We start from the raw sequence: 19,523 nt of genomic DNA, 5'->3' as shown, positions 1-19,523 counted from the left end.
AAATTCTATCACTTGATCACTGTTCTCTCACTCTCATTTGTTACCTACATTATTCTGAATCTCACACTCTTGGTCGGCTGAAAGCCAAGGCCACCAAAACTCTCCCTATTGACCTCCTTAGCGTGAGCACTGCTCGAGGTCCATTTGAGACCCTTGTGAACTCTGACACACTAGGATTTGGGGTTCTTTGATCACTCTCTTTGCTGCTGGAACTTGAGCTGTCTCTGGCATTTAGATTTTCTTCCTTACATTATTTGTATGATCTGCAAACTAGGTTGTGTAAGTGATTTCTATGTAATTCAATATTTAGGTCATATGGTCAATTTGTGACTGTTTGGTTTGGCTTGAGTTCCTCTATGACTTTTGGGTTGTGCTGATGGGCATAGTCCCCTGTTTGGATCTGGGCATGCTATTTGCGAAGAAGGAGTTTGTTGAAGGCCCAGGCAATACTGAGTATCTCCTTTGGGCCTGCTGTAGGCCTACTATAATTTCTTGTGTAATATTTGTACTTATATTCCTCATCTGGTATGTAATAATTTTGTAATAAACAATTGGGGTGTTAGTGAAATTGGGGAAATAGTATATTCTAATGCTTGCATGAAAGGGTAGAAAACATGCCTATATGATTCGTTTGTTATTTTATCCAACCTGCCACATATGCTATTTGAATTTCCATGTACACTAGTAAAAATCATGCCATTAGGGAAATCACACACTCACACAACTTGTTTACTATCATGTCCATAGGTTCTTAACTGATTCATCAGCTACTGTTATATCTATCGCTCGCCTAGAAAACATGCCTATAGGAATGAAGTATTACAAAATCAGTTTTCAACTGCCAACTATTAGAACCTAGCTATAAAATACTGGTACTTGCTTAGAAAGCATACCAATAGGATCGAACACGAGTAATTCTGAGTATTCCCAATGGTTATCATTCCCCCTATTGAGTAAACCACTTAGAGACCATGTCTATAGAGCTTAATGACTTCCATTTGCCTCAATTCTGAAACTGTCTAGTGCCTAACGTAGAAATCTGTCTGCGTGCATTTGTTGTCTAAGTATGGAGGCTAACTTGAGCCTTTGAATGTCCTTAAGTGAAGTCCTATTTGTTTTGAATGTCGCTTAGTTTTATCATTTTGAGCAGCCTAAGTAAAGTCTAGAACCACCCAAATAGAGGTCCAACGCCTCCTGGACCATAGGCATGAGACGGGTAGTGCACGCATAGGACGCGGCCTGGAATTGAATTAGAATGCTCTAAGTAAACAACTTCAACATAGTAATCGGGTAGCAAGAGATGATAGTCTGTGCCCGCTGAATAATATGAGCAACTCCTATCTAAAAGGAGTTGCGAAGTATTATTTATGTTGCACAGGGTGATCCTCTAGGCTAAAAAACTTAGGACTCCCCTTTTTTTCTCTTTATACACTTAGTCATCTAATATAGACCGTTATAGTTGTATCTTTGTAGTCCTTAAGATTTGTACCAATTCTCATTGTGTTATAATGAAACTCTTTGACCTTTTATTCTCTTTGTTTATTTAATCATCTTACCTAATTATTATCCACATAGTCTTAAGTTCGGCTGGGACCCACAGTTGTGGACCTAGAAGAGTGCCTAACACCTTCTCTTTAAGGTAATTTGAGCCCTTACCCGATCTTTGGTGGCGTTGATTAGTCAAACAGAGTTATCTGCATAATAGGTGCCCTAACGCACCTTAAAAATCATTAGGTGGCGACTCTTCTTCTTTTAACACTCTATCTCCCATCCAAAAGAGTTGTCACACGTCGAAGCCCGATTTCGCGAGAAAAAGGGGCGCGACAAGTCTTATGTTATTATTGGATGCCCCTTTATTCTAACTTTCATGAAATTCATCTTCTGAGTGATGCTTTAGTGTTTAAGATATAAGGAGCGATGTTTGGCTTATTGTTACTCAAAATATTGGGTGCTAACATTGTGTGATTGACAAACGAACAAGTATGGTCATAGTAAAAGGCTTACTTCTGAATATGAAGAGTTTAGTGTAAGTTTTAAGGAGCTCAACGTTAGTATTAATGGACTTTGTGCAATGCTTAAGAGTTTAGAATTTCCACTAAGAGGAGTCAAACTATAAAAAAAGGAATATATTAAGATATGTGAAGAAATTTAACATATAATATATCTACAAAAAATTTACTTATTTACGTGACGTAAATTTTCTACAAATGGTCTCAATTGACACATCTTGAATAAGAGTGGCTCCATAATTAAATTTTGAGAAGTTTGAAAAGTTGGACAAACAAGATAAGAGTTCTTTCAAGCTCACCCAGGGAAATCTCACATTTACTTCTTGGTGTTTTTTGAATACTTTCATAATTAGTCTTTATCGATTTATATATTTTTAAGATGAATAATTTACCTATGTATATTTAATTACTTGCTCTACATGTTTGTAACGATCCGACCGGTCATTTTTAGCATTTGTACTTCGCTCGGTAGTTTGAGGACATGAGTAGTTCCGTATGATATATTATGACTTATGTGAATCGTTGGTTTTGGTTTTCAGGTTATTCGTAATCGATTTGGAAGAATGAATTTCATGATTTAAGATTTAAGGTGGAAGAGTTGACAAAGTTTGACTTTTGTGAATTTGACTTCGGAATGAAGCTTTGAGGGATCCGTTAGGCCCGGATGATGATTTTGGACTTGGGCGTATGCCCGGATTTGCATTTTGGATATTTCTAGAAGAATTCAGCGCTAATTGGCAAAAGTTGGAAATTTAAAGGTTTTGAAAGTTCATAATTTTGATCGGGAGTTGACTTTGTGGATATCGGATTCAGATTATGGTTTCGGGAATTGGAATAGCTTAGTTATGTTATTTGGGACTTGTGTGAAAAATTTGAGTTCATTTTGAGTTGATTTGATATGTTTCGGCGTGAGTTTTGGAAGTTGAAAAGTTCAAGTTCATTAAGTTCGATTCGAGGTGCGATTCGTCGTTTTGATGTTTTTATGCGTGATTTGGGGCCTCGATTAAGTCTATGTTATGATATGGGAAATGTTGGAATGTTTGGATGGGGTCCCGAGGGGCTCGAGCGTGTTTCGAATGGTATTCAGATCATTTTCCTTCATTTTGGCACTGTTGGTAGTTGCTGTATGCTAGTGTTTCAAACCTTCTCCACGATCGCGAAGATTGGGACACGATCGCGTAGTGTATCAGAGGAGCTGGCCTTTTCCCTTCATCGCATTCATGCCCTTATGACTGCGTTCGCATAGGGCAGAGATGAGAAGCTGGGACAGGGGAGTATACCTTCGCGTTCGCGAAGTGGCTTACGCGATCGCGTAAGGTGGAGCTGTTGTGAATCGCGTTCGCAAGGGATATGTCACGAACACGTAGAGTATTTTGGTGGCAGATGTTTTTATTTCATTGCGAACGTGATGGATTTTCCACGTTTGCATAACAGTAATGCCATGTCCTAGGCTGGACCATCATGTTCGCGAACAAAGTTACGCATTCGCGTAGTGTTGAAGCAGGGGCCTGATGGAATTGGTCTTCACGAACGCGAAGTTGTCCCGCATTCACGATTGTTGGACTGGTCGTGCTTCGTGATATCGAGTCTTCAGACGCGATCGCATAGGGCATTTTTGGCGGCATAGGTGGTATTGTTTCGTGATCGCGAGGCTTCAGACCGCGATCACAAAAGGCAACGCCTGGGTAGAAATGTTTTAAATCGTGATTCTTGCTCATTTCACACATTCCCAGAACTGGTATCACAAGTACATGAACGACTAGAGTATTGCAAAAAAAAGTTTGAATGAAAGCATAACTGTTTGAAATATAGCAAATAGCTAGAGTGATATGAAAGGGGACTTCAAGGCTGCAGACGCCGTGCTGTTTTACCTATAGTCTCCGCCAAGGAATCAATCCGAACAATCTAATGACCGCCGCTAGCACCGACTCCAAAATCTGCACAAAATGTGCAGAGTGTAGTATGAGTACAACCGACCCCATGTACTCTGCAGGTGCCGAGCCTAACCTCAATGAAGTAGTAACGAGGCTAAAGAGGGTCACTTATAATAACCTATACGTAGTATAATAATTATAGGAAAGGAAAACAGGAAATAACGGCGAAGCAATAAACTAATGAAAACAACTCAATCCTCGAAATCAGTGAATCGAGAAATATCATCCCTTAGTATATCATATGAAAGTAGTGGAAGCTAACACAATACAATAATGAATACAACACACACAATCTATTGCGGCGCGCAACCCGATCCCACCGTACAAATACAATCCTCCCTTATTTCACCATATCAATAGCAAGAACAACATATAAAATACGTTGCGGTGTGCAACCTGATCCCACGATATAATAAGAATCAATACCATAATCCTCCCTTATTTCACCATATCAAAATCACATATAAAATCTGTTGTGGCGTGCAACCCGATTTTACCATATCAATATCAATCCTCCCTTATTCCACATATTGCGGTGTGCAACCCGATCCATAAAGTAAATCAATAAATGTAATCAATTCAACAACTCAATTCACGAGAATCTCTATGATAAAACAATATGAAAGCAAAGCAATAAGGAACCCCGTACCAAATCAAGGAATGCTACAATTAACACAAAGTAACAAGACAATCCAAATATATGAGTTAAAGTATACAATTAAGAAAATTAAGGCAAGTAGCAATTAATCATGGAATCATGGAAGAAACAAACATTTCAATACAAGAGTAAATAGATGATAAGTAACAAGTTACAACATAAAAAGCAATTAAAGCATGTAACAGTTAAGATATGGAATAAGATAATTAATGAAATACAAGAAATCACAGAAACAATTACTTTGATGGAGTATATACACTTGTCACCTCACATATACGCCATTACACATCTAATTCACATAACATATAGTTCAAGGGTTCCTAATTCCCTCAAATCAAGGTTAGACCCAACATTTACCTCGCTCCGCAATCAAATCAAAGCTCAACCGGGGCCTTTCCTCTAAAATTCGCCTCCAAACCAATCGAATCTAACTAAAATCGACTTAATATCAACAAACAATGCTAGGGAAATCAATTACAATACATAAAGTTAAGATCCTTAATCTTTTCCCAAAAAGTCAACAAAAGTCAACCCCAAGCCCACTTGGTCAGACCTCGAGATTCTGCCAAAAACCCGATTAACCATTCACCCCCGAGCCCAATTATGTAATTAATTTTGAAATTCGACCTCAATTTCAGGTCTATATCTCAATTTTACAAAAACCTCCAATTCTACCTAAATCCCTAATTTCTACCATGAAAATCCTAGATTTAATGTTGAAAATATTTGGAAAGTAATGGGTAATTGAAAAGAAATAGATTGAAGTTGCTTGCCAATATTTTTGGGAAGAAAATCTCTTAGAAAATTGCCTCTAGGGTGTTTAGGGTTTGACAGTTTGTGAGAAATGAACTAAATCCCGTTTTTCCCTCTTTTACCCAATTGCAGTTATCGCAATTGCGAAACATAGTTCGTAATTGCGATGATCGCAAAAGCGATCAACTCTTCGCAAAAGCGAAAAAGTCACTGAGCCTGCTTTTATCGCAAATGCGAATAAGGGTTGTCCGCAAATGCGAACAATCAACTCGCAAATGCGAGTCTGCCCCAATTTTCCTTTAGTCGCAAATGCAACACAAAATTTTGCAAATATGAACTTGCCCACCATCGCATCTGGGAACTTAATTTCACAAAAGCGAAGCTGACCCAACCCCCACGAAAATCACATATACAAGCCTAACCTCGCATTTGCGAATAGGTTCTCGCAAATACAAGATCTGCAGACTTGATGCATCGGCATTCTTCTAATTTCAAAAATCACTCTGTAGCCTATCCAAAACTTGTTCGCATGGTCAAAACTCCAAAATAACACATAGAACTACGAATCGGACTTCAAAATGAATGATATTTTCAAAGAAACTCAAGAACATGCAACTTTACAACCAGACGTCGGAATCACGTCAAATCAACTTCGTTTTGCACCAAAATTTGCAGATAAGTTATAAATACTGAAACAAACCTATACTAAGTTTCGGAACTGAAATCTAAACCCGGTAGTAACAAAGTCAACCTACGGTCAAACTTAGGAATTCTTTTAGCCTTCAAATTACTAGTTATCAACAAATTACGTTAAATCACGTTAGGGACTTCCAAATTTGATTCCGGGCATATGACCAAGTCCTAAATCACTATACGGACCCATCAGGACCACCAAAACACTAATCTGAGTCTGTTTACACAAAATGTTGACCGTTATCAACTCAAATGAGTTTTAAGGTAAAATTTTCATCAACTTTTCACATAAAAACTTTCCGAAAAAAGACACAAACTGCGCACGAAAATAGAGAAAGGATAAATGGAGCTATTTGAGGTCTCGAAACACATAAATGAAGGCTAAAACCAAAATTGACCTATCGAGTCTTTACACTAGCTCAACAGATTGAGCATTCTATTGAGCTAAGGAAGGTCATCGTCTTTTATGTAGAGAAGCCCCGTCATTACCGGTTTGTCCATCATGGTCAATCACCACGGTGTCTATAGCCAGCTCGGACGTAGTGCTCGTCACTACAGCATCCGTGGATGATTCGGGCATGGCACCCTTCGCCTTTTAATTTTTTTCCCCAGCCGCGGAGGAACGTCGCCTTTTTCGTTGCTTGTTCTCCGGCCGGGGACTTGATACACTCAAATTATAATAACCCAACTAGGTTGGGGTCGAATCCCACGGGGAATATGTGAGAAAAGGTTACTCTAAAAGTGTGAAACTTGACTTAAGTCGTAATCCTACTCTGTTAGCTTAAAAGAGAGTGTTATAATTATGAGTTGTCGAGAAAACTACTTTGTTATGAGAATGTATTTAATTTGATTAAGGAAACCAAGGTTGTGTCCCCATCAATGGAATATAATGCTATCGGTGTTAATATGATATATTCCTAATGGAAGGTCCTTTGATATGCAAATGGTTTCTAAATGACTACCCAATATTTTCCAATAGTTAGGTAGTATTTTCTATTTATGATTTTACCAAATATAAAAGAGTTACAATTAAGAACAACCAATTTATGCCAAATAGAACCCATTTATTCCTAAGCGATTCTATTAAACAAGGTTTAAAGCCTTGAGTTTTTTGCTATTCAATTCTACCAAACCCTAACCCACTTTTCCAAGTAAAGATAGAATAAAATGACATTAGTCAATGTTTGCAAACACCAACATTAAATGAAGCATGAGAAATGAATAAATATCAACCAACCATTATATATATATTCAATAGTAAACACCCATTAACATTACACCCATTTAAGGCCCACAACCTTAGTATTTAAAACTAGTTACTCATACTAGAATCCAAGAACAAAGCAATAAATGAAGTCATAAAGCTTACAAAGATACAAGATTCTTTATTCAAAAGCTTCCAAAATAATGGCTTATTCAATTCTCTAAAAGTAGCCACTTTTTCAGACCAGATGTCCCACAAAAACCCTAGTAAATCTATTTATAATGGGCCAAAGGTCGGGGTCAAATTTAGACCAAAATGCCCCTGCAGAACACATCTGCGACCGTAGAATGGGTTGCAGATCATGTATGCGGTCCGCAGAAATACAAAGTCGCCGCATAATTGCACGCCCAGTTGCCCAGTTCCACATCGCAGATCCATTATGCGGTCCGTATAATGATTATGCGACCGCATACTGCATCGCAAAAGTGCTCTCGTAGAATCTCCTTTTTCACTTATGCGGTCCGCAGAAGCATTATGCGACCGCATAATAGATCGCATATTTCTCTGTTCATGAGCTGGACCACCTGCTTCAGTCTGCGGTATGTTTGTGACTTGCACATCACTTCTGCGATCGCAGAACTGCCGCATTTCTGCCCTTCTATGGGTTTTTGTCTTCTTTTTCGTGTTCTTGGTTCTTCAAGTCTGGTACACTACAAAACACCAAAAGTTCATAACAAATAACTAAAAATACTTTAAAAGACGAGCTAAAGTCTATGCAATTAGTATCAAAAGTGCTGAAATTCTACGGCAAATCAACACCCCCAACTTAGACTTTTGCTTGTCCTCAAGCAACTAAAACAAAATTATCCTATCATACACTACTCTATTTCCGACAGATCACAAAACAACAGTGACTGTAGATGGTGCTGACTGTCAGCTAACAAGCATGTAACTTATTTTATTCACCCTTCGTGGAAGACAATGATCAGTTAGCAATTCGACCAATCAAGTTGTAAACTTCGAGCCTCAAGCAAAATGACAGAATGCTACCCACAACTAAGTGTGCACTTATATCCTACTTCAAGAACCTAATTTCTGCTAGATCTTGCAATTCATGCGTGCTCACAACAAAGAAAATCCCAAACTCACAAATATGTACAGGGGATATAATCGAACACTCTTGCACTAAGAAAGAAAGCTAAATGCTACAAGTATCAGTCCATATGCTTGCCCTTATTTTAACTCGCTGTTATCTCAAGAATAATTGGTTGTAGATCACCAAGGACTTTTCACGGGTTGTAGTGTAGGCTTCGAGACGGGTTGGACGAACATTTGGGAATGTAGTGGCTATACCCTCCTTGAACTCTACATACACTTTGATTCTTTACCACATAGCACTTATTGACCTCGAGTTACCGACATAGAACCACCTCAAAGTATTTCTTCAGTTTTCACAAGACTCCACTCCATTTCTCTCTCTTTTATATATATATATATATATATATATATATATATATACAAATGTTTTTCTTTTGTTTTTTCTTTGGAGCTTGAGTATCGTTATATATACAACTTTGAGGCTTTTTGTGCTTTTCTTCTACACACAATAGGCAACCTTACCAATTTCCACTTAACGCCGGCATCCCCAACTTAGGCTTTTAGCCTCATTCTGAATCGTTCAAGGAAGGATGGGTTCAAAAGAGGGAATTATTTCACAAAAGGGTAAAAGTTTGTAATGTGGTGGCCAAATAAAAGGTTAAAGGCTCAACAGGGATAACTAGGGTAATTGATGTACCAGGGGGTTCAATTTGGTCAAAATTAGCTAGCAATCACAAAGAGAGCCTAAGATCATTTTAGCACCCAATCATTAACCTAAGAGTTGCATTAAGAAACCAACCGGGCAAGTTTTAGACATCACAAGTTAAGCATATGCGTTATTTATACAAATCTTCACTCACTCACAACACATGAACTGTTAGACTCAGCATAATTTCAGCCCTCAAGTGAATGCAAGGTAACTCAAAGCTTCATCACATGATATTTGAGATTCTGAGTAAGCATAAAGTCAAAGAGCGAGCCTCGAGATCACATGAATGACTAACCGTTTATTTACCAAATTAGAAGGGTGTAATTTATTCAACAAAAACTTATCACATGCTTGAAGATAGAACAACAACACCAAACAAGTCAAAACATTTTGTGCTACCGCCATGGTTCTACTATTACACCTTTGGAAAAGAACCCGACGAAGAAAAACCAAGGGGAATTCATTGCTATCTACAAATCTACACTATTAAAGTAAAGAGTTTATATACAAGTTTCACACAAAAATTTGACTACCCCACCCCCAACCAAAAAGCATGCATTGTCCCAAATGCATTGAGAAAGTAAGAGCAAAGTTTAGGGGCTTCCTGGGGCGCACTAGGCGCTAGGAGGGGCAGGAACATCCAGGGCAGTTGTGGGGTCAGATGTTGGCACTGTGGAAACAACAGGTGGAACCTCGGACTGTGTGGTCATGTCTGAGGCCAGAATAGGAAGCTCCACCTGCTGTGAAGCTGGATCTGGGGCCTGGGAGCTACTAGCCTCACCCAGTGATGGCTGCGTGACCTTGGCGACCATATCTACAATGGAATGTGCCTCTGTTGTCCCGTTGTTCTTCATTCTCCTCAAGAAATGCCTTCTCACCAGTCTCCTCCTGCTCAGTGTCTCCCTCATCAGTCTCCCCCTCAGACCCTCCAGATTCCTCTTCTGAATGAGTGTCAATGTGCACAACGAAATTCGGAGCTTTTGAAACTTCAGCACCATGGGCCTTCGGAGCTGTCATGAGGTTCATGAAATCAAGGTCCAGGCTCGGAATGTGGGAGGTACCAGTGCCCTGCTCCCCTTCCTCCGGGAGAAGGGAGGTCAAATCAAACTCCAAATTTTGCATCTTATGCAAATCTGATTTTAACTCAGCAACATCCTTTTGGAGTTGAGGTATATCCCCAACTTTGCCTCGCTCGACCCTCTCTAGATGCACTTCAAAGTGCTTGAGTCGATCTTTATAGGATTGATGCTGTTTTTGAAGAACGCTCACTGAGGTTTGGATAGGGGCCAGTGCTTATCGGATAAGAGCTGGAAGTTCTTTGGTCAGTCTATCTACTTTGGCATTGGCATGTTGTACCAGTAGACCAAGCTTCGAGAGAGCAGGCAGGGAAGCAGGTGGCTGTGTAGTGGTAGGTCTGGGAATGGATGTGGAGGTGGCTGGTGCAGAAGGAGTATCAGGCATTGAGGGAGCAGCATGTGCTGCTGAGTCTGATGGAGGAGTGAGTGAATTCTCTGGTGAGTTGTCTATTACCTTTTCTGTAGCATCACTGATTCGGGTGATGTCAATATCTTGAATAGTCTTTTCGATGCGGTCATGTTTGGGGATAAGAGGCACTTCCCTAGCTTTGCACAAAGCACTGATCAAACATGGGAAGGGGAGTAATGTTTCTTTTTGATTCGATCTGATTCCAATTTCCCGAAATATAATTTCTCCCACATTAACTTTGATGCACGTCATGATGCATGCAATGAGGATTGCCTTCTCGATGCTTATGTCGGTTTCATTTCTAGTAGACATTAGACGAGAGCAGACAAAACTGAGCCAATACCGGCCTTCCTGAGTGAGATCCCTCTTGTGAATCTTTTGGCATGAAGCTATCCAGGAGGGAGTTCCTTTGGCTATGACGGAAGCAACCCAAGCACGCTAGGATTCCTTATTGGCAAGTTTTGCATCATATTCAACTGTGCCTGACGAACAATCCTCAAAATATATGTCGTTGATTGACACGGCATCATAGAGTAATTAGACCCCTCGAACTTGGACAGACTGTAAGAATACACAGTTCTGCTTCTGCTCAGCATTCCTGGAGGCAGCATAAGCAGCATAGAATTCCCTAACGAGCATCTCGTCATACTCCCCTGGGACTTGAGTGTAGAACTCTCATTGCCTCTTTTAAATATTTTCAAGCACATGAGGGTAATGTTATTTTAAATCGTTTAGGCCTAGCTTCTTTTCTTCAATGATTTGTCTCTTTGCTAAGCCATCTTTATACAAGTTCCAAGAGCCGGGAACCCCAAACCGGAGATCTTCACCACTTTTCCGATGTGTTTTAGCATGGAGATCAACGGATGGCATAAGATCAGTCTGTGCCTCCTCCTCTTCAGACTAGGAGGAGTGCTCAGATGTGCTTCTGGTTGTTTCAGGCCTTGGGTGTTTGGATTGTTGTGCTTGTTGGCTCAGGGCAGCAGCCCATTTGTTTCCTCGAGCGGGAGGTGATCACAATGAAGAGAGACGTGATTAAGCAAGAGAGGGAGAAAATTTACATACCAGATATCTGAGCAGTTAAAGCACTCGTCCATAGATACGAACCAGGTGAGCTCTTTCTTCGCAATTCCTTGTTATTTTGTTTTTTGTGATTTTGTGTTGGTAACTCGATGTTTTTGGTCTTTTTCTTATTATTCTTTTTTTATTGATCTCTTTTGCGTTGTGCGGTGCTTGTGTGTGTGTGAGTGAGAATGTGCGATTGAAATGCGGAAGGGGTTAGGGTTTAATACCTGGGAGTTCCACGGTGGAAAAGTAGATCGCATAACATATTATGCGGTCGCATATATGTTATGCAATGAGTTAGTAACTGCTTTGGTTAAATCCAATTCGCGATGCATTCTGCGGTCACATAATCATTATGCGGGCCGCAGAAATAGAAATCTCACCGCATTTTTGAGGGCCAAAATTGCATTGTCTTATAAGTGTCTGCGGCCACTATACGGTCTGCAAAGCCATGATGCGACCGCATAGTTGCCGCAGACCATAGGTCCTGCTTTCCTTCATTCTTCTCAGTCCTTGCACCCTGTTTCATTGTATTTTGGGCAACCTGCATTCTAACGCACACGACAAACTGCTCAACACTAGCAACTAAACCTACAAAAATTAAAATCTAACAAAAGAATGTTATCACACATGGGTTGCCTCCCAAGAAGCGCTTGATTTAACGTTGTGGCATGACGATGTTGACCCCATTTGGGCTAATCAGTGGTGGGGGCTGGTGTAGGACTATCCTTAAGTGCGAATTGTTCTACCAAGTACCTTTCTCCTGTGGTTCCGAGGTAATGCTTGACCTGTTGGCCATTTACTTTGAAAGTTCGAGTCCCGTCCTCCGACTCCAATTCAATAGCGCCATAGGGGGACACATTCACAACTTTGAACGGGCCAGACCATTTGGATTTGAGTTTGCCCAGAAATAACTTGAGTCTTGAGTTGAAGAGTAAGACCAAGTCACTGGATTTGAATTCCCGCTTCAAAATCTTCTTGTCAAGAACAAACTTCACTCTTTCCTTATACATGGCTGCACTCTCATAGGCATGAAGACGGAATTCTTCCATCTCGTTGAGTTGTGTCATTCTTAGGTTAGCAGCTTCGGCCTAGGCAAGATTTAACTTTTTCAATGCCCACATGACTTTGTGTTCAAGCTCCACTGGCAAGTGACACGCCTTACCAAAAACCAACCGGTATGGTCAGGTGCCAATGAGAGTCTTAAATGCCGTGCGATATGCCCACAATGCATCATCTAGCTTCCTTGACCAGTCAGTCCTGTTTGCATTAACAGTTTTTGCTAGGATGTTTTTGATCTCCCTGTTGGAAACTTCAACTTGGCCACTCGACTGAGGATGATAAGGGGTGGCCACCTTGTGCTTGACTCCATACTTTTCGAGCAGCCCGGTGAAGGCCTTGTCGCAAATGTGAGAACCACCATCACTAAAGATGGCCCTGGGGGGTGCCAAACCGCGTAAATATATTCTTCTTTAAGAAAGCGGTCACACTCTTTGCCTCATTGTTGGGCAAGGCGATTGCCTCGACCCATTTGGAGACATAGTCCACTGCCATCAAGATATATTTCATACCATAAGAGCTCACGAAGGGACCCATGAAGTCTATCCCCCCACACATCAAAGATCTCGACCTCCATTACAAAGTTCATAGTCATCTCATGTCTTCTAGAAATTGACCCTTGTCTTTGACATTGATCACATGCCTTGACCATTTGATTTGCATCTTGGTAGATCGATGACCAATAGTAGCCATATTCAAGCACTTTTGACGCGGTACGGTTTCCACCAGGATGGCCCCCAATTGGGGAGTCATGACATGCTTTGAGAATTTGCATTACCTCATCTTCCGGAACATAACGTCGAATGATGTTGTCGGCACAAATACGGAACAGAAAGGGTTCCTCCCAATAGTATTGCCTACACTCTAGCAAGAACTTCTTCTTTTGATAATCTTCCAATCCGTCAGGAATAAGGTCACTAACCAAGAAGTTAGCGATGTCGGCATACCAAGGGGCGAAGGTGCTAGACAATGCACATATGTGCTCATCTATAAAGGCATCATTAATTTCAAGATCTTCTTTTGGTCTCCCTGCCTCTTCAAGTCTAGATAGGTGATCTGCAACTTGATTCACTGTCCCTTTCCAATCCTTGACTTCAAAGTCAAACTCTTGTAACAAAAGGACCCACCTAATCAATCTTGGTTTAGCATCCTTCTTCGCCATAAGATAGCGAAGAACAGCATGAACAGTGTAAACTATCACTTTGGACCCCAACAAATAGATCCGGAATTTTTCAAAGGCATATAAAATGGCAAGCAGTTCTTGCTCAGTCACAGTGTAATTCATTTGTGCGCCATTGAGTGTCTTGCTTACATAGTAGACAGGATTAATGACCTTGTTATGCCGTTGACCAAGTACCGCCCCAAAAGCTATACCACTGGCGTCACACATGAGTTTAAATGGAAGGGACCAATCAGGTGTGACAATAATAGGTGTCGTGGTGAGCTTGACTTTCAATTCCTCAAAAGCTTTGAGACACTTCTCATCAAATTCAAATTTTGCATCTTTTTCAAGGAGCTTGCACATAGGAATTGCAATTTTTGAGAAGTCCTTGATAAAACGCCTATAAAAACTGGCATGCCCCAAGAAACTCCGGACACCTTTTATCGAAGTGGAGGAGGTAGCTTGGAAATGATTTCGATCTTTTCCCGATCAACCTCTATGCCTTGTCTGGAAATTTTGTGGCCCAGAACAATGCCCTCGTCCACCATGAAATGGCACTTTTCCTAATTTAGCACAAGGTTGGTTACCTCACATCTTTTGAGCACTTGTCTAAGGTTGTCGAGGCAATGCTCAAAGGAGTCACCAACTACAGAGAAGTCATCCATAAACACCTCTAAGAAATCTTCCACCATGTCCGAGAAGATTGACATCATGCACCATTGAAAGGTAGTCGGGGCATTGCATAGCCCAAATGGCATACGGCTAAAGGCAAAGGTTCCATACGGGCATATGAATGTTGTCTTTTCTTGATCTTCTAAGGCGATGTTGATTTAGTTATAGCCAGAATAACCATCCAAGAAGTAATAGAATGACCTTCCCGCTAGCCGATCAAGCATTTGATCAATAAAAGGCATAGGGAAATGGTCCTTGCAAGTAGCACTGTTGAGCTTCCGGTAGTCCATGCAAACTCTCCACCCGGTGAGCGTCCTTGTTGGGATGAGCTCATTTTTGTCATTTTGAATCACGGTTATGCCTCCTTTCTTTGGCACACATTGCACCGGACTCACCCAAGGGCTATCGGCAATGGGGTAGACTACCCCGGCATCTAACCATTTTATGATTTCTTTCTTCACCACCTCTTGCATGGAAGGTTTCAACCTTCTTTGATGCTCCATGCTAGGTTTGCTCTCTTGCTCCAGTTGTATCTTATGCTCACAAATTTCGGCGGGAATCCCTTGGATGTCCGCTATTGTCCACCTAATGTCCTGTCTGTGCTCCCTCAGGATATTCAACAAGTGTTCAACCTGCACATCATTCAACAAAGAAGAAACTATTACAGGTAGAGTTTCATTAGAGCCAAGAAATTTATACTTTAAGTGCGGTGGAAGTGGCTTGAGCTCAAGTTGTGGCGGCTCAATAATTGAAGGCTTAGCGGGAGGAGTGACTCTATTCTCTAAGTCAAGAGAAAGTTTCTTTGGTGCATAAGTGTAGGACCCAAGCCCTTCTAATGCATTTACCGATTCCATGTATCCTACCATGTCTTCACCATCAAAATTCACCAAAATAGCCGCCAATGCTTCACCAAGACATTCTTCTTCCATGTTTGTCTCGATTGTGTCCTATAACTCATCAACAATATCAATGACTGAGATGCTTTCATATGCATGTGGCAATTTCATACCCTTACTCGCTTGAAAGGTAACCTCTTCGTCATTAACTCGGAACTTGATCTCATTTCGTTCCGAATCCATGACTGCTCTTCCGGTAGCAAGGAATGGTCTCCCAAAGATGATGGGGATTTCTTTATCAACAGCACAATCAAGGATCACGAAGTTGGCAGGGAGGAGGAACTTTACCACTTTCACAAGAACATCATCAACAATCCCCACCGGTCTCTTTATTGAACGATCGGCCATTTGCAACCTCATACTTGTAGGCCTCGGCATAACTAACCCCGCTTTCTTGTGAATAGCAAGATTCATTAAGGTGATGCTAGCCCCATTATCACAAACAGCTCGTGCAAAATCGCGCAACCCGATAGTGCATGGAATGGTAAAAGCTCCCGGGTCTTCTTTCTTTTGAACGGTGGTTGTTGCAATGATGAAGCTAACCCGGTGAGTCACATTCACCACTTCATTCTTGGTGGTTTTATTCTTGGTGATTAATTCCATCAAGTACTTAGCAAAACCCGACATCTCTTGAAATTCTTCCATAAATGGAATGTTCACCGATAATTACTTGAGAATGTCATAGAATTTCTCGAGTTTGCTATCATCAACCCTCATAGCAAGTCTTTGAGGGAAAGGAGGGGGAGGTCTAGGAATTGGTACTAGAGCTTTTGGTTCCTCCTTTACCTTTTCCTTAACCTCTTCACGGTTCACTTCTTGAATTTTCACCTCCTTTGGGAGTCTTTCAGCTTCAACAACAATTGGCACCTCAACTTGTGCCTCAACCTCTTATTCCGGATCTTCTACTTCGGCTACTTGTTCATTATCTCCTTGAAGTATTTTTCCACTTCGAGTTGTGATTGCCATACAATGAGAAGTCAGATCATTCCCATTACCTTTTGGATTTTCTATTGTGTCACTTGGGAGTATGCCCTTTTGCTTCGGATTTTGATCTCATGATAGATCTCTCATTTGCATTTCTAACTTTTATATGGATGTGATGTGAGAACCCACAAGCTCAGTCATGTTCTTCATTGAAGTGTCGGATCTTTCTTGATTTTGCAACACTCTTTCAAGAATGTTCTCCAATTTGGACTCATTTGAAGAACTTTCCTTCCAATGCGAAGAGTTAGAGTATAGCCCCTTTGGTGGAACATAGGGGTTTGAACTCCGATTTGAATAGTTGTTGTTGTTGTTACTCCAATTACCTTGATTTGAACTACCTTGATCATTTTGCCACTGTTGATGGCCTTGCCTGTGCGGGTTAGACCTCCATTGATTTTGTTGCCCATGACCTTGGTAGGGTTGTCTTTGGTAACCACCTTGAGCATTGTTGACATAATTTTCTTCCTCGTAATCCTCGTTTGACAAGGGTTGCACATCTTTCACAGTATTCACTTTTTTTGTTTGGCTTTCAGTAAACATCTTGGTCAACACATTGATGTTGGTAGCAAGCCCGGCAATTACTTGATCTCTTTCTTGGTTCTCCTTAATCATGTTGGTCAAGGAAGGAGTACCATATGCAATTCCACCCGTAGTGTCTTCAGAGTGCCAAGGTTGGTTATGTTATGCCATCTTGTCAAGAATTTGTGTGACCCTTGCAAATATTTTATCCATAAAGGATCCATCAGCTGCATTTTTGGATATGGATTGATTCAAAGGATCCAAGCCCATGTAAAACTTCTCCAACAAGATGTTTTCCGGAAAACCATGATTCGGCGACCTCACTTAATAAAACTTGAAACGATCCCATGCCTCATGTATATGCTCTCCCGGTAGTTGCTTGAAAAAGAAAATTTTATCCCGGAGCTCTGACTAAATTTTATCCCGGAGCTCTGACTTCTTGCTTTGCGGGAACCATTTAGCTAGGAAAGCTCGAACGAGTTTGGGCGAAGTATGAATGCAATTAGGTGGTAGATTTTGATCCATTTCCTTGCCTCTCCAGTTAGTTAGTACTTGAACACCCTCATTCTTAGGGCATCATCTGAAACGTGATTCTGCTTGTGCATCGCACACACACCCAAGAAGTTTCTGAGATGTTGTATCGGATCATCATCGGTGGAATTTCTGAAAAACCCCTCTGCTTTGAGCATTAGGATTAGACGGTGTTCCACCTTGAAGGTGGCAGCATCAACTCTTGGAGGGACAATGGCATTTGTATTCTCAATATACTCATCTATATCCGCAAAAGGGTTTTCTTCTTCTAACTCGGTCATGTTTACCTAATAACACCAAGCAAAGTGTGATGGAGTAGAAGAAGACGTAAAGTAAAGCACACACTAAATAGTAATTTCAAAACCGTATTCCCCGGCAACGGCGCCAAAATTTGATATGCTCAAATTACACCTAAATAAATGGTGTAAGGCGGTCGATATCAAATATAATAACCCAACTAGGTTGGGGTCGAATCCCATAGGGAATAGGTGAGAAAAGGTTGCTTGAATAATGTGAAACTTGACTTATGTCGTAATCCTACTCCATTAGCTTAAAAGAGAGTGTTATAATTATGAGTTATCGAGAAAACTATTTTGTTATGAGAATGTAATTAATTTGATTAAGGAAACCAAGGTTGTGTCCCCATCAATGGAATGTAAAGCTATCGGTGTTAATATGATATATTCCTAATGGAAGGTCCTTTGATATGATAATGGCTTCTAAATGACTACCCAATATTTCCCAATAGTTAGGTAGTATTTTCTCTTTATGATTTTTCCAAATATAAAAGAGTTACAATTAAGAACAACTAATTTATGCAAAATAGAACCCACTTATTCCTAAGCGATTCTATTAAACAAGGTTTAAAGCCTTGAGTTTTTGCTATTCAATTCTACCAAACCCTAACCCACTTTTCCAAGTAAAGATAGAATGAAACGGCATTAGTCAATATTTGCAACCACCAACATTAAATGAAGCATGAGAAATGAATAAATACCAACCAACCATTATATATATATTCAATGGTAAACACCCATTAATATTACACCCATTTAGGGCCCACAATCTTAGTATTTAAAACTACCTACTCATACTAGAATCCAAGAACAAAGCAATAAATGAAGATCTAAACCTTACAAAGATACAAGATTCTTTATTCAAAAGCTTCCAAAATAATGGATTATTCAATACTCTAAAAGTAGCCTCTTTTTCAGACCAGATGTCCCACAAAAACCCTAGTAAATCTATTTATAATGGGCCAAAGGTCGTGGTCAAATTTAGACCAAAATGCCCCTGCAGAACACATCTGCGACCGCAGAATGGGTCGCAGATCATGTATGCGGTCCGCAGAAATACAAAGTCGCCGCATAATTGCACGCCCAGTTGCCCAGTTCCACATCGCAGATCCATTATGCGGTCCGCATATTGATTATGCGACCGCAAACTGCATCACAAAAGTGCTCTCGCAGAATCTCCTTTTGCACTTATGCAGTCCGAAGAAGCGTTATATGACTGCATAATAGACCGCATATTTCTCTCTTCAAGAGTTGGAGCACCTGCTTCAGTCTGTGGTTGCTTTGCGGCTCGCACATCTCTTCTGCAGTCGCAGACCTGCCGCATTTATGCCCTTTTATGGGTTTTTGTCTTCTTTTCCTTGTTCTTGCTCTTCAAGTCTGATACACTACAAAACACCAAAACATAATAAGAAATAACTAAAAAAACTTTAAAAGACGAGCTAAAGTCTATGCAATTATTATCAAAAGTGCTGAAATTCTACGGCACATCAGGACTCCAAGAAGAAGCACTTGCACCAGAAGCGGGCCAAGAGAAGCCTGTTCGAGTGATGGCCTCCTACAGCAGCCTCGCCGCGTTAGCTGGATCAGCCAACACATTCTCCGCGAGGACGACAACTGATCCCTAGGGTAGACCTGAATTCAGTAGGAGAGAAAGGTTAATCAATTTCTTTTTATACAAAAGGTGAAAATAAGATGAGTTCGATCTATCATGATTTTTGGCCTTCAACCCATATTTAAGGGCTAGTTCTTTTCACGTGCGGGCCTCGGGCGGAATGACGTCCAAAATCTTCTGGACCCAC

The 19,523-nt window shown here is 40.6% G+C and overlaps 1 protein-coding gene across 1 annotated transcript; it reads right to left on the bottom strand.

The window, feature by feature from the left end:
* Positions 1–15,445: 15,445 nt before the first annotated feature.
* On the bottom strand, positions 15,446–16,021 carry LOC104089800 (uncharacterized). The gene has a single exon (XM_070180113.1). The coding sequence runs from the start codon at positions 16,019–16,021 to the stop codon at positions 15,446–15,448; it is 576 nt and encodes a 191-aa protein (XP_070036214.1).
* Positions 16,022–19,523: the final 3,502 nt, after the last annotated feature.

Source organism: Nicotiana tomentosiformis, chromosome 7 (genome assembly GCF_000390325.3).
Source record: "Nicotiana tomentosiformis chromosome 7, ASM39032v3, whole genome shotgun sequence".
In the NCBI taxonomy this organism is placed as follows: domain Eukaryota; kingdom Viridiplantae; phylum Streptophyta; class Magnoliopsida; order Solanales; family Solanaceae; genus Nicotiana; species Nicotiana tomentosiformis.
Note: the sequence above shows the minus strand (reverse complement) of the source record. Positions and strands in the feature narration are given on the sequence as shown.